This window comes from Bombina bombina, chromosome 9 (genome assembly GCF_027579735.1).
Source record: "Bombina bombina isolate aBomBom1 chromosome 9, aBomBom1.pri, whole genome shotgun sequence".
NCBI classification, from domain to species: Eukaryota; Metazoa; Chordata; class Amphibia; order Anura; family Bombinatoridae; genus Bombina; species Bombina bombina.
The window spans coordinates 283,691,905-283,705,842 of record NC_069507.1 but is presented as its reverse complement, the minus strand read 5'-3'; the positions used below and the strand labels follow the sequence as shown (position 1 = coordinate 283,705,842).

The window sequence follows — 13,938 nt, the reverse complement described above, 5'->3', positions numbered from 1 at the left end:
GATAATTCTGAGAGACTGGATTTTAGATAACTACAGAATTTACTGTTGTTTCTATTTATCATTGTTGTTTTTACTATTACTGTTGCTTTTCATTTAAACATTTATCTTTAATAATATTAAAGGGACATAATACTCATTTGCTAAATCACTTGAAACTGATGCAGTATAACTGTAAAAAGCTGACAGGAAAATATCACCTGAGCATCTCTATGTAAAAAAGGAAGATATTTTACCTCACAATCTCCTCAGCTCAGCAGAGTAAGTTCTGTGTAAAAATCTATACTCAGCTGATCCCAGCTGCAGGTAAAAAAAAATAATAATGAAGAAATGAACAGCAGCCAATCAGCATCAGCAGTGCTGAGGTCATGAACTCTTACTGTGATCTCATGAGATTTGACTTAACTCTCATGAGATTTCATAGTAAGCTTCCTTTACCTGATTGGTGAAATAATATGAGAGTTCACGAGGCTCATCCCCTAAGCTGTCCCAGGACAGACACACTAAAATGCTGCTTAGAAATCCTTTACAATGGGATGTGGCTACTGAGGAACTTTTGAGGTAAAATATCTTTCTTTTTTACATAGAGATGTTTAGGAGATATTTTCTAGTCAGCTTTTTATAGCTATACTGCATCACTTTCAAGTGTTTAAACATTTGGGTATTATGGCCCTTTAAGTATACACTATATTTAAGTGTGGACAGTTTAATGCACCCCTCTCTCTTTCTTTCACATTTTTATTCTATATCACAGCAGGAATATATTGGGGTACTCCGACTCTGATAGATAGATTGGGGCAGCATACTAGTTAACTTTAGCTTTCTTTGGGCTCTTCTCTGCGCCAAACTCACAACTCTTTGTTCTTTCATATATATATATGGGAAATATTAAATTGTACTGGTCAATACACAAGTACCCTGTATGCACATATATAAAGCAATAAATAATACAATTTGCTAATAATAGATACAATTTATATACTATTCCATAAAAACACAATTAAAAAAGATTGCATAAAACACCAAAGTCCTGAGTAACCTAAATTTAAAATAATCCATTGCGAATGTTGCAGATTTTTGTGTCAATGTAACAATAGTGGGATATTTAAATGTAAACCTGTATTTATCCTACATCCTGTTATCTGTTACTCTCTGCTGTGGTATGTGTATGTGCATCATATTTGAGGACAATTGTCTATATGTTGCCTGCTCTGTTTTGTTTTGTTTCTTCACCTCAATTAAATAAAATAAATATATATATAAAAATATTTTTTGTGTGTGTCTGGGTTTGTGTGTGTTTGTGTGAGTCTTTGTGTTTGTCTGGGTGTTTGTGTGAGTGTGTGTGTGTCTTTGAATGTCTGGGTGTTTGTGTGTCTTTGTGTGATTGTTTCTGTGGGTGTTTGTGTGAGTATGTGTCTTTGTCTGATTGTTTCTGTGGGTGTTTGTGTGTGTCTTTGTGTGATTGTTTCTGTGGGTGTTTGTGTGAGTGTGTGTCTTTGTGTGATTGTTTCTGTGGGTGTTTGTGTGTGTCTTTGTGTGATTGTTTCTATGGGTGTGTCTTTGTGTGATTGTATCTGTGGGTGGTTGTGTGAGTGTGTGTCTTTGTGTGATTGTTTCTGTGGGCGTTTGTGTGTGTGTCTTTTTGTGATTGTTTATGTGGGTGTTTGTGTGATTGTTTCTGTGGGTATTTGTGTGTGTGTCTTTGTGTGATTGTTTCTTTGGTTGTTTGTGTGCGTGTATTTGTGTGATTGTTTCTGTGGGTGTTTGTGTGTGTGTCTTTGTGTGATTGTTTCTGTGGGTGTTTGTGTGAGTGTGTCTTTGTGTGATTGTTTCTGTGGGTGTTTGTGTGAGTGTGTGTCTTTGTGTGATTGTTTCTGTGGGTGTTTGTGTAAGTGTGTGTCTTTGTGTGATTGTTTCTGTGGGTGTTTGTGTGTGTGTGTGATTGTTTCTGTGGGTGTTTGTATGTGTGTGTGTCTTTGTGTGATTGTTTCTGTGGGTGTTTGTGTGAGTATGTGTCTTTGTCTGATTGTTTCTGTGGGTGTTTGTGTGTGTCTTTGTGTGATTGTTTCTGTGGGTGTTTGTGTGAGTGTGTGTCTTTGTGTGATTGTTTCTGTGGGTGTTTGTGTGTGGGTGTCTTTGTGTGATTGTTTCTATGGGTGTGTCTTTGTGTGATTGTATCTGTGGGTGTTTGTGTGAGTGTGTGTCTTTGTGTGATTGTTTCTGTGGGTGTTTGTGTGTGTGTCTTTGTGTGATTGTTTATGTGGGTGTTTGTGTGTGTGTTTGTGTGATTGTTTCTGTGGGTATTTGTGTGTGTGTTTTTGTGTGATTGTTTCTTTGGGTGATTGTGTGTGTGTGTCTTTGTGTGATTGTTTCTGTAGGTGTTTGTGTGTGTGTGTCTTTGTGTGATTGTTTCTGTGGGTGTTTGTATGTGTGTGTCTTTGTGTGATTATATCTCTGGGTGTTTGTGTAAGTGTGTGTCTTTGTGTGATTGTTTATGTGGGTGTTTGTGTGTGTGTTTGTGTGATTGTATGTGTGTGTGTGTCTTTGTGTGATTGTTTCTGTGGGTGTTTGTGTGTGTGTCTTTGTGAGATTGTTTCTGTGGGTGTTTGTGTGAGTGTGTCTTTGTGTGATTGTTTCTATGGGTGTGTCTTTGTGTGATTGTATCTGTGGGTGTTTGTGTGAGTGTGTGTCTTTGTGTGATTGTTTCTGTGGGTGTTTGTGTGTGTGTCTTTGTGTGATTGTTTATGTGGGTGTTTGTGTGTCTGTTTGTGTGATTGTTTCTGTGGGTATTTGTGTGTGTGTCTTTGTGTGATTGTTTCTTTGGGTGTTTGTGTGTGTGTTTGTGTCTTTGTGTGATTGTTTCTGTGGGTGTTTGTGTGGGTGTCTTTGTGTGATTGTTTCTGTGGGTGTTTGTGTGAGTGTGTCTTTGTGTGATTGTTTCTGTGGGTGTTTGTATATGTGTGTCTTTGTGTGATTATATCTCTGGGTGTTTGTGTAAGTGTGTGTCTTTGTGTGATTGTTTATGTGGGTGTTTGTGTGTGTGTTTGTGTGATTGTTTCTGTGGGTGTTTGTATGTGTGTGTGTCTTTGTGTGATTGTTTCTGTGGGTGTTTGTGTGTGTGTCTTTGTGTGATTGTTTCTGTGGGTGTTTGTGTGAGTGTGTCTTTGTGTGATTGTTTCTGTGGGTGTTTGTATGTGTGTCTTTGTGTGATTGTTTCTGTGGGTGTTTGTGTGAGTGTGTCTTTGTGTGATTGTTTCTGTGGGTGTTTGTATGTGTGTGTCTTTGCGTGATTATATCTCTGGGTGTTTGTGTAAGTGTGTGTCTTTGTGTGATTGTTTCTGTGGGTGTTTGTGTGTGTGTGTGATTGTTTCTGTGGGTGTTTGTATGTGTGTGTGTCTTTGTGTGATTGTTTCTGTGGGTGTTTGTGTGAGTATGTGTCTTTGTCTGATTGTTTCTGTGGGTGTTTGTGTGTGTCTTTGTGTGATTGTTTCTGTGGGTGTTTGTGTGAGTGTGTGTCTTTGTGTGATTGTTTCTGTGGGTGTTTGTGTGTGTGTGTCTTTGTGTGATTGTTTCTATGGGTGTGTCTTTGTGTGATTGTATCTGTGGGTGTTTGTGTGAGTGTGTGTCTTTGTGTGATTGTTTCTGTGGGTGTTTGTGTGTGTGTCTTTGTGTGATTGTTTATGTGGGTGTTTGTGTGTGTGTTTGTGTGATTGTTTCTGTGGGTATTTGTGTGTGTGTTTTTGTGTGATTGTTTCTTTGGGTGATTGTGTGTGTGTGTCTTTGTGTGATTGTTTCTGTAGGTGTTTGTGTGTGTGTGTGTCTTTGTGTGATTGTTTCTGTGGGTGTTTGTATGTGTGTGTCTTTGTGTGATTATATCTCTGGGTGTTTGTGTAAGTGTGTGTCTTTGTGTGATTGTTTATGTGGGTGTTTGTGTGTGTGTTTGTGTGATTGTATGTGTGTGTGTCTTTGTGTGATTGTTTCTGTGGGTGTTTGTGTGTGTGTCTTTGTGAGATTGTTTCTGTGGGTGTTTGTGTGAGTGTGTCTTTGTGTGATTGTTTCTATGGGTGTGTCTTTGTGTGATTGTATCTGTGGGTGTTTGTGTGAGTGTGTGTCTTTGTGTGATTGTTTCTGTGGGTGTTTGTGTGTGTGTCTTTGTGTGATTGTTTATGTGGGTGTTTGTGTGTCTGTTTGTGTGATTGATTCTGTGGGTATTTGTGTGTGTGTCTTTGTGTGATTGTTTCTTTGGGTGTTTGTGTGTGTGTTTGTGTCTTTGTGTGATTGTTTCTGTGGGTGTTTGTGTGGGTGTCTTTGTGTGATTGTTTCTGTGGGTGTTTGTGTGAGTGTGTCTTTGTGTGATTGTTTCTGTGGTTGTTTGTATATGTGTGTCTTTGTGTGATTATATCTCTGGGTGTTTGTGTAAGTGTGTGTCTTTGTGTGATTGTTTATGTGGGTGTTTGTGTGTGTGTTTGTGTGATTGTTTCTGTGGGTGTTTGTATGTGTGTGTGTCTTTGTGTGATTGTTTCTGTGGGTGTTTGTGTGTGTGTCTTTGTGTGATTGTTTCTGTGGGTGTTTGTGTGAGTGTGTCTTTGTGTGATTGTTTCTGTGGGTGTTTGTATGTGTGTGTGTCTTTGTGTGATTGTATCTGTGGGTGTCTGTGTGTGGGTGTCTTTGTGTGATTGTTTCTGTGTGTGTTTGTGTGTGTTTGTGTGATTGTTTCTGTGGGTGTTTGTGTGAGTGTGTGTCTTTGTGTGATTGTTTCTGTGTTTGTGTGATTGTTTCTTTAGGTGTTTGTATGTGTGTCTTTGTGTGATTTTTTTCTGTGTGTGTCTTTGTGTGATTGTTTCTGTGGGTGTTTGTGTGGGTGTCTTTGTGTGATTGTTTCTGTGGGTTTTTGTGTGAGTGTGTCTTTGTGTGATTGTTTCTGTGGGTGTTTGTATGTGTGTGTGTTTGTGTAAGTGTGTGTCTTTGTGTGATTGTTTCTGTGTGTGTTTGTGTGTGTGTTTGTGTGATTGTTTCTGTGGGTGTTTGTATGTGTGTGTGTGTCTTTGTGTGATTGTTTCTGTGGGTGTTTGTGTGTGTGTCTTTGTGTGATTGTTTCTTTGGGTGTTTGTGTGTGTGTGTCTTTGTGTGATTGTTTCTGTGGGTGTTTGTGTGTGTGTCTTTGTGTGATTGTTTCTGTGGGTGTTTGTGCATGTGTCTTTGTGTGATTGTTTCTGTGGGTGTTTGTGTGAGTGAGTCTTTGTGTGATTGTTTCTGTGGATGTTTGTATGTGTGTGTCTTTGTGTGATTGTATCTGTGGGTGTTTGTGTGTGTGTGTCTTTGTGTGATTGTTTCTGTGGGTGTTTGTGTGTGTGTCTTTGTGTGATTGTTTCTTTGGGTGTTTGTGTGTGTGTGTCTTTGTGTGATTGTTTCTGTGGGTGTTTGTGTGTGTGTCTTTGTGTGATTGTTTCTGTGGGTGTTTGTGTGAGTGTGTATCTTTGTGTGATTGTTTCTGTGGGTGTTTGTGTGTGTGTGTTTGTGTGATTTTTTTCTGTGGGTGTTTGTGTGATTGTTTCTGTGTTTGTGTGATTGTTTCTGTAGGTGTTTGTATGTGTGTCTTTGTGTGATTTTTTTCTGTGTGTGTGTCTTTGTGTGATTGTTTCTGTGGGTGTTTGTGTGAGTGTGTATCTTTGTGTGATTGTTTCTGTTGGTGTTTGTGTGTGTGTGTCTTTGTGTGATTGTTTCTGTAGGTGTTTGTAAGTCTTTGTGTGATTGTTTCTGTGGGTGTTTGTGTGAGTGTGTCTTTGTGTGATTGTTTCTGTGGGTGTTTGTGTGATTGTTTCTGTTTTTGTTCTTTTATATATATATATATATATATATATATATATATATATATATATATATATATATATATCTATATATATGGGAAATATTAAATTGTACTGGTCAATACACAAGTACCCTGTATGTACATATATAAAGCAATAAATAATACAATTTGCTAATAATAGATACAATTTATATACTATTCAATAAAAACACAATTAAAAAATATTGCATAAAACACCAAAGTCCTGAGTAACCTAAATTTAAAATAATCCATTGCGAATGTTGCGGATTTTTGTGTCAATGTAACAATAGTGGGATATTTAAATGTAAACCTGTATTTATCCTACATCCTGTTATCTGTTACTCTCTGCTGTGGTATGTGTATGTGCATCATATTTGAGGACAATTGTCTGTATGTTGCCTGCTCTGTTTTGTTTTGTTTCTTCACCTCAATTAAATAAAATAAATATATATATAAAAATATTTTTTGTGTGTGTCTGGGTTTGTGTGTGTTTGTGTGAGTCTTTGTGTTTGTCTGGGTGTTTGTATGAGTGTGTGTGTGTGTCTTTGAATGTCTGTGTGAGTATGTGTCTTTGTCTGATTGTTTCTATGGGTGTTTGTGTGTGTGTGCGCGTCTGTGACTAAATATACAGACGCGCACACACACACACTTAGACAGAAACAGTCATACACGCACAAACACAAACAGTGTTATTATGTGTATATACATTTATATTTGTGTTAGTATGTGTATATACATATATATTTATGTGTTACTATGTGTATATACATATATATTTATGTGTTACTATGTGTATATACATATATATTTATGTGTTACTATGTGTATATACATATATATTTATGTGTTATTATGTGTATATACATATATATTTATGTTATTATGCGTATATACATATATATTTATGTGTTATTATGTGTATATACATATATATTTATGTGTTATTATGTGTATATACATATATATTTATGTGTTACTATGTGTATATACATATATATTTATGTGTTACTATGTCTATATACATATATATTTATGTGTTATTATGTGTATATATATATATATTTATGTGTGACTATGTGTATATACATATATATTTATGTGTTACTATGTGTATATACATATATATTTAGGTGTTAGTATGTGTATATACATATATATTTATGTGTTACTGTGTGTATATACATATATATTTATGTGTTACTATGTGTATATACATATATATTTATGTGTTATTATGTGTATATACATATATATTTATGTTATTATGTGTATATACATATATATTTATGTGTTATTATGTGTATATACATATATATTTATGTGTTACTATGTGTATATACATATATATTTATGTGTTACTATGTCTATATACATATATATTTATGTGTTATTATGTGTATATACATATATATTTATGTGTTACTATGTGTATATACATATATATTTATGTGTTACTATGTGTATATACATATATATTTATGTGTTACTATGTGTATATACATATATATTTATGTGTTATTATGTGTATATACATATATATTTATGTGTTACTATGTGTATATACATATATATTTATGTGTTACTATGTGTATATACATATATATTTATGTGTTACTATGTGTATATACATATATATTTATGTGTTATTATGTGTATATACAGATATATTTATGTGTTACTATGTGTATATACATATATATTTATGTGTTACTATGTGTATATACATATATATTTATGTGTTACTATGTGTATATACATATATATTTATGTGTTACTATGTGTATATACATATATATTTATGTGTTACTATGTGTATATACATATATATTTATGTGTTACTATGTGTATATACATATATATTTATGTGTTATTATGTGTATATACATATATATTTATGTGTTACTATGTGTATATACATATATATGTATGTGTTACTATGTGTATATACATATATATATATATATGTATGTGTTACTATGTGTATATACATATATATTTATGTGTTATTATGTGTATATACAGATATATTTATGTGTTACTATGTGTATATACATATATATTTATGTGTTATTATGTGTATATACATATATATTTATGTGTTACTATGTGTATATACATATATATTTATGTGTTACTATGTGTATATACATATATATTTATGTGTTAGTATGTGTATATACATATATATTTATGTGTTAGTATGTGTATATACATATATATATATTTATGTGTTACTATGTCTATATACATATATATTTATGTGTTATTATGTGTATATACATATATATTTATGTGTTATTATGTGTATATACATATATATTTATGTGTTACTATGTGTATATACATATATATTTATGTGTTATTATGTGTATATACATATATATTTATGTGTTACTATGTGTATATACATATATATTTATGTGTTACTGTGTGTATATACATATATATTTATGTGTTACTATGTGTATATACATATATATTTATGTGTTAGTATGTGTATATACATATATATTTATGTGTTACTATGTGTATATACAGATATATTTATGTGTTACTGTGTGTATATACAGATATATTTATGTGTTACTATGTGTATATACATATATATTTATGTGTTATTATGTGTATATACATATATATTTATGTGTTACTGTGTGTATATACATATATATTTATGTGTATTATGTGTATATACATATATATTTATGTGTTACTATGTGTATATACATATATATTTATGTGTTACTATGTGTATATACATATATATTTATGTGTTACTATGTGTATATACATATATATTTATGTGTTATTATGTGTATATACATATATATTTATGTGTTACTGTGTGTATATACATATATATTTATGTGTTACTATGTGTATATACATATATATTTATGTGTTATTATGTGTATATACATATATATTTATGTGTTACTATGTGTATATACATATATATTTATGTGTTACTATGTCTATATACATATATATTTATGTGTTATTATGTGTATATATATATATATTTATGTGTGACTATGTGTATATACATATATATTTATGTGTTACTATGTGTATATACATATATATTTAGGTGTTAGTATGTGTATATACATATATATTTATGTGTTACTGTGTGTATATACATATATATTTATGTGTTACTATGTGTATATACATATATATTTATGTGTTATTATGTGTATATACATATATATTTATGTTATTATGTGTATATACATATATATTTATGTGTTACTATGTGTATATACATATATATTTATGTGTTACTATGTCTATATACATATATATTTATGTGTTATTATGTGTATATACATATATATTTATGTGTTACTATGTGTATATACATATATATTTATGTGTTACTATGTGTATATACATATATATTTATGTGTTACTATGTGTATATACATATATATTTATGTGTTATTATGTGTATATACATATATATTTATGTGTTATTATGTGTATATACATATATATTTATGTGTTACTATGTGTATATACATATATATTTATGTGTTACTATGTCTATATACATATATATTTATGTGTTATTATGTGTATATACATATATATTTATGTGTTACTATGTGTATATACATATATATGTATGTGTTACTATGTGTATATACATATATATATATATATGTATGTGTTACTATGTGTATATACATATATATTTATGTGTTATTATGTGTATATACAGATATATTTATGTGTTACTATGTGTATATACATATATATTTATGTGTTATTATGTGTATATACATATATATTTATGTGTTACTATGTGTATATACATATATATTTATGTGTTACTATGTGTATATACATATATATTTATGTGTTAGTATGTGTATATACATATATATTTATGTGTTAGTATGTGTATATACATATATATATATTTATGTGTTACTATGTCTATATACATATATATTTATGTGTTATTATGTGTATATACATATATATTTATGTGTTATTATGTGTATATACATATATATTTATGTGTTACTATGTGTATATACATATATATTTATGTGTTATTATGTGTATATACATATATATTTATGTGTTACTATGTGTATATACATATATATTTATGTGTTACTGTGTGTATATACATATATATTTATGTGTTACTATGTGTATATACATATATATTTATGTGTTATTATGTGTATATACATATATATTTATGTGTTAGTATGTGTATATACATATATATTTATGTGTTACTATGTGTATATACAGATATATTTATGTGTTACTGTGTGTATATACAGATATATTTATGTGTTACTATGTGTATATACATATATATTTATGTGTTATTATGTGTATATACATATATATTTATGTGTTACTGTGTGTATATACATATATATTTATGTGTATTATGTGTATATACATATATATTTATGTGTTACTATGTGTATATACATATATATTTATGTGTTACTATGTGTATATACATATATATTTATGTGTTACTATGTGTATATACATATATATTTATGTGTTATTATGTGTATATACATATATATTTATGTGTTACTGTGTGTATATACATATATATTTATGTGTATTATGTGTATATACATATATATTTATGTGTTACTGTGTGTATATACATATATATTTATGTGTTACTATGTGTATATACATATATATTTATGTGTTAGTATGTGTATATACATATATATTTATGTGTTATTATGTGTATATACATATATATTTATGTGTTACTATGTGTATATACATATATATTTATGTGTTAGTATGTGTATATACATCTACATTTACATGTTAATATGTGAATATACACATAAACACATACATAAATATGTATATAAACATATACAAATGTATAAATGACAAGATGAAGATCACTGCATAGAATGACAAGTGTCATTGGAGTATCTCATGCATTACCATGTTATAACATGACCTGTTTCGGTCACACATCACAACATTCTGAGCATTGATACATGAGTCTCACAGTAATGCTAACAATGATAACATACAGCACTATTTATACCTTTCTGCGGCAATGGGACCTTAGAAGACAGATGGACAACACCACAACCACAAGTAGGAAGATGCTGGCTCCAACAATCAACCAAAAAGGCATGCCAGAACCCAACGTGACGAGAGGCTTGATTTCTATGCAAAGAAAGAGATGGAGGAGTAATTAAGGGGTGACTTGCTCACAATTATGAGGTTTGGGAGCAAAGCTAACTTCATCCAAAGTAAGCAGTAGCTAAGCCTTTCTTTCTCTTGTAAGGTGTATCCAGTCCACGGATCATCCATTACTTGTGGGATATTCTCATTCCCAACAGGAAGTTGCAAGAGGACACCCACAGCAGAGCTGTAATATAGCTCCTCCCCTAACTGTCATACCCAGTCATTCTCTTGCAACTCTCAACAAGCAAGGACGTTGTAGGAGAGAGTGGTTAAATATAGCTAGTTTATTTTCTTCAATCAAAAGTTTTTTATTTTTAAATAGTACCGGAGTTGTGCTATTTTATCTCAGGCAGTAAATAGAAGAAGAATCTGCCTGAGGTTTCTATGATCTTAGCAGGTTGTAACTAAGATTCATTGCTATTCTCACATATGTCTGAGGGGATTACACAGATGAGGTAACTTCAGCAAGAGAATGGCGTGCAGTTTATTCTGCTATCAGGTATGTGCAGTTATAATTTTTTCTAGAGATGGAAAACACTAGAAAATGCTGCTGATACCGGATTAATGTAAGTTAAGCCTGAATACAGTGATTTAATAACGACTGGTATCATGCTTACTCCCAGGGGTAATACCCTTATGATATTTACAATATAAAACGTTTGCTGGCATGTTTAATCGTTTTTATATATGCTTTGGTGATAAAACTTTATTGGGGCCTAGTTTTTTCCACATGGCTGGCTTAAATTTTGACTAGAAACAATTTCCACTGTTGTAGTACAAAAGTTACAGTTGGTGCAGTTAAAATTACAAACTGTGACATCCAGCTTCCCTCAAAGGCCCTCTGAATGCTATAGGACATCTCTAAAGGGCCCAAAGGCTTTCCAAAGTCGTTTATTGGGGAAGGTAGGGCCACAGCTTGCTGTGGCAGTTGGTTGTGACTGTTAAAAAACGTCTATTTCGTTTTTTTGATCCGTTTTTTGAACTAAGGGGTTAATCATCCATTTGCAAGTGGGTGCAAGGCTCTGTTAGCCTATTATACACACGGTAAAAATGTCGTTTGATTTACTGCATTTTTCACTGTTTTTTAAATTCTGACAAAATTTGTTTCTCTTAAAGGCACAGTACCGTTTTTTATATTTGCTTGTTAACTTGATTTAAAGTGTTTTCCAAGCTTGCTAGTCTCATTGCTATTCTGTATAAACATGTCTTAACTTTCCCCACGTGTCAGACCCTTTGACTCCCGCTTAAGGGACTCACGCTCAAATGGCGCCAAGTACATCTAGGGCGCCCATAGCGTTTACTTTACAAGACATGGCGGCAGTCATGGATAACACACTGTCAGCGGTATTAGCCAGACTACCTGAACTTAGAGGTAAGTGAGATAGCTCTGGGGTGAGACAAAATGCAGAGCATACTGACGCTTTAAGAACCATGTCTGATACTGCCTCACAATATGCAGAAGCTGAGGAAAGAGAGCTTCAGTCAGTGGGTGATGTTAATGACTCAGGAAAGATACCTGATTCTAATATTTCTACATTTAAATTTAAGCTTGAACACCTCCGCGTGTTGCTTAGGGAGGTTTTAGCTGCTCTGAATGACTGTGATACCATTGCAGTGCCAGAGAAATTGTGTAGACTGGATAAATACTTTGCAGTGCCGGTGTGTACTGATGTTTTTCCAAATACCTAAAAGGTTTACAGAAATTATTAATAAGGAATGGGATAGACCAGGTGTGCCATTCTCTTCCCCTCCTATTTTTAGAAAAATGTTTCCAATAGACGCCACCACATGCGACTTATGGCAGACAGTCCCTAAGGTGGAGGGAGCAGTTTCTACTCTAGTAAAGCGTACTACTATCCCTGTCGAGGACAGTTGTGCTTTTTTTTTTTTTTTTTTTTTAGATCCAATGGATAAAAAATTAGAGGTTACCTTAAGAAAATATTTATTCAACAAGGTTTTATCCTACAGCCCCTTGCATGCATTGCCCCTGTCACTGCTGCTGCGGCGTACTGGTTTGAGTCTCTGGAAGAGGCTTTACAGGTAGCGACTCCATTGGATGACATACTTGGCAAACTTAGAGCACTTAAGCTAGCCAATTCTTTTATTCTGATGCCATTGTTCATTTGACTAAACTAACGGCTAAGAATTCTGGTTTTGCTATACAGGCGCGCAGAGCGCTATGGCTTAGATCATGGTCAGCTGACGTGACTTCAAAATCTAAGCTACTTAACATTCCCTTCAAGGGGCAGACCCTATTCGGGCCTGGTTGAAGGAGATTATTGCTGATATCACTGGAGGAAAAGGTCATGCCTTTCCTCAGGATAGGTCCAAATCTAGGGCCAAACAGTCTAATTTTCGTGCCTTTCTAAACTTCAAGGCAGGTGCGGCATCAACTTCCTCTAATAATAAACAAGAGGGAACTTTTGCTCAATCCAAGACGGTCTGGAGACCAAACCTGACATGGAAAAAAGGTAAGCAGGTAAAAAAGCCTGCTGCTGCCTCTAAGACAGCATGAAGGAACGGCCCCCTATCCGGGAACGGATCTAGTAGGGGGCAGACTTTCACTCTTTGCCCAGGCATGGGCAAGAGATGTTCAGGATTCCTGGGCGTTGGAAATTATATCCCAGGGATATCTTCTGGACTTCAAAGCTTCCCCCCCAAAAGGGAGATTTCACCTTTCACAATTATCTGCACACCAGATAAAGAGAGAGGCATTCTTACACTGTGTACGAGTCCTCCTAGTTATGGGAGTGATCCATCCAGTTCCAAAGGAGGAACAGGGACAGGGTTTTTACTCAAATCTGTTTGTGGTTCCCAAAAAAGAGGGAACCTTCAGACCAATTTTGGATCTAAAGATCTTAAACAAATTCCTCAAAGTTTCGTCGTTCAAGATGGAAACTATT

The 13,938-nt window shown here is 32.8% G+C and overlaps 1 protein-coding gene across 1 annotated transcript in view; it reads right to left on the bottom strand.

Moving 5' to 3' along the window:
• The window catches only part of LOC128640345 (uncharacterized), a 176,093-nt gene that overhangs the window by 83,006 nt on the left and 79,149 nt on the right, over positions 1 to 13,938 (bottom strand). Inside the window, exon 3 of the mRNA XM_053692842.1 lies at positions 10,890 to 11,014. Coding sequence (XP_053548817.1) covers positions 10,890 to 11,014 — 125 coding nt within the window. The remainder of the gene's footprint in view (positions 1 to 10,889; positions 11,015 to 13,938) is intronic.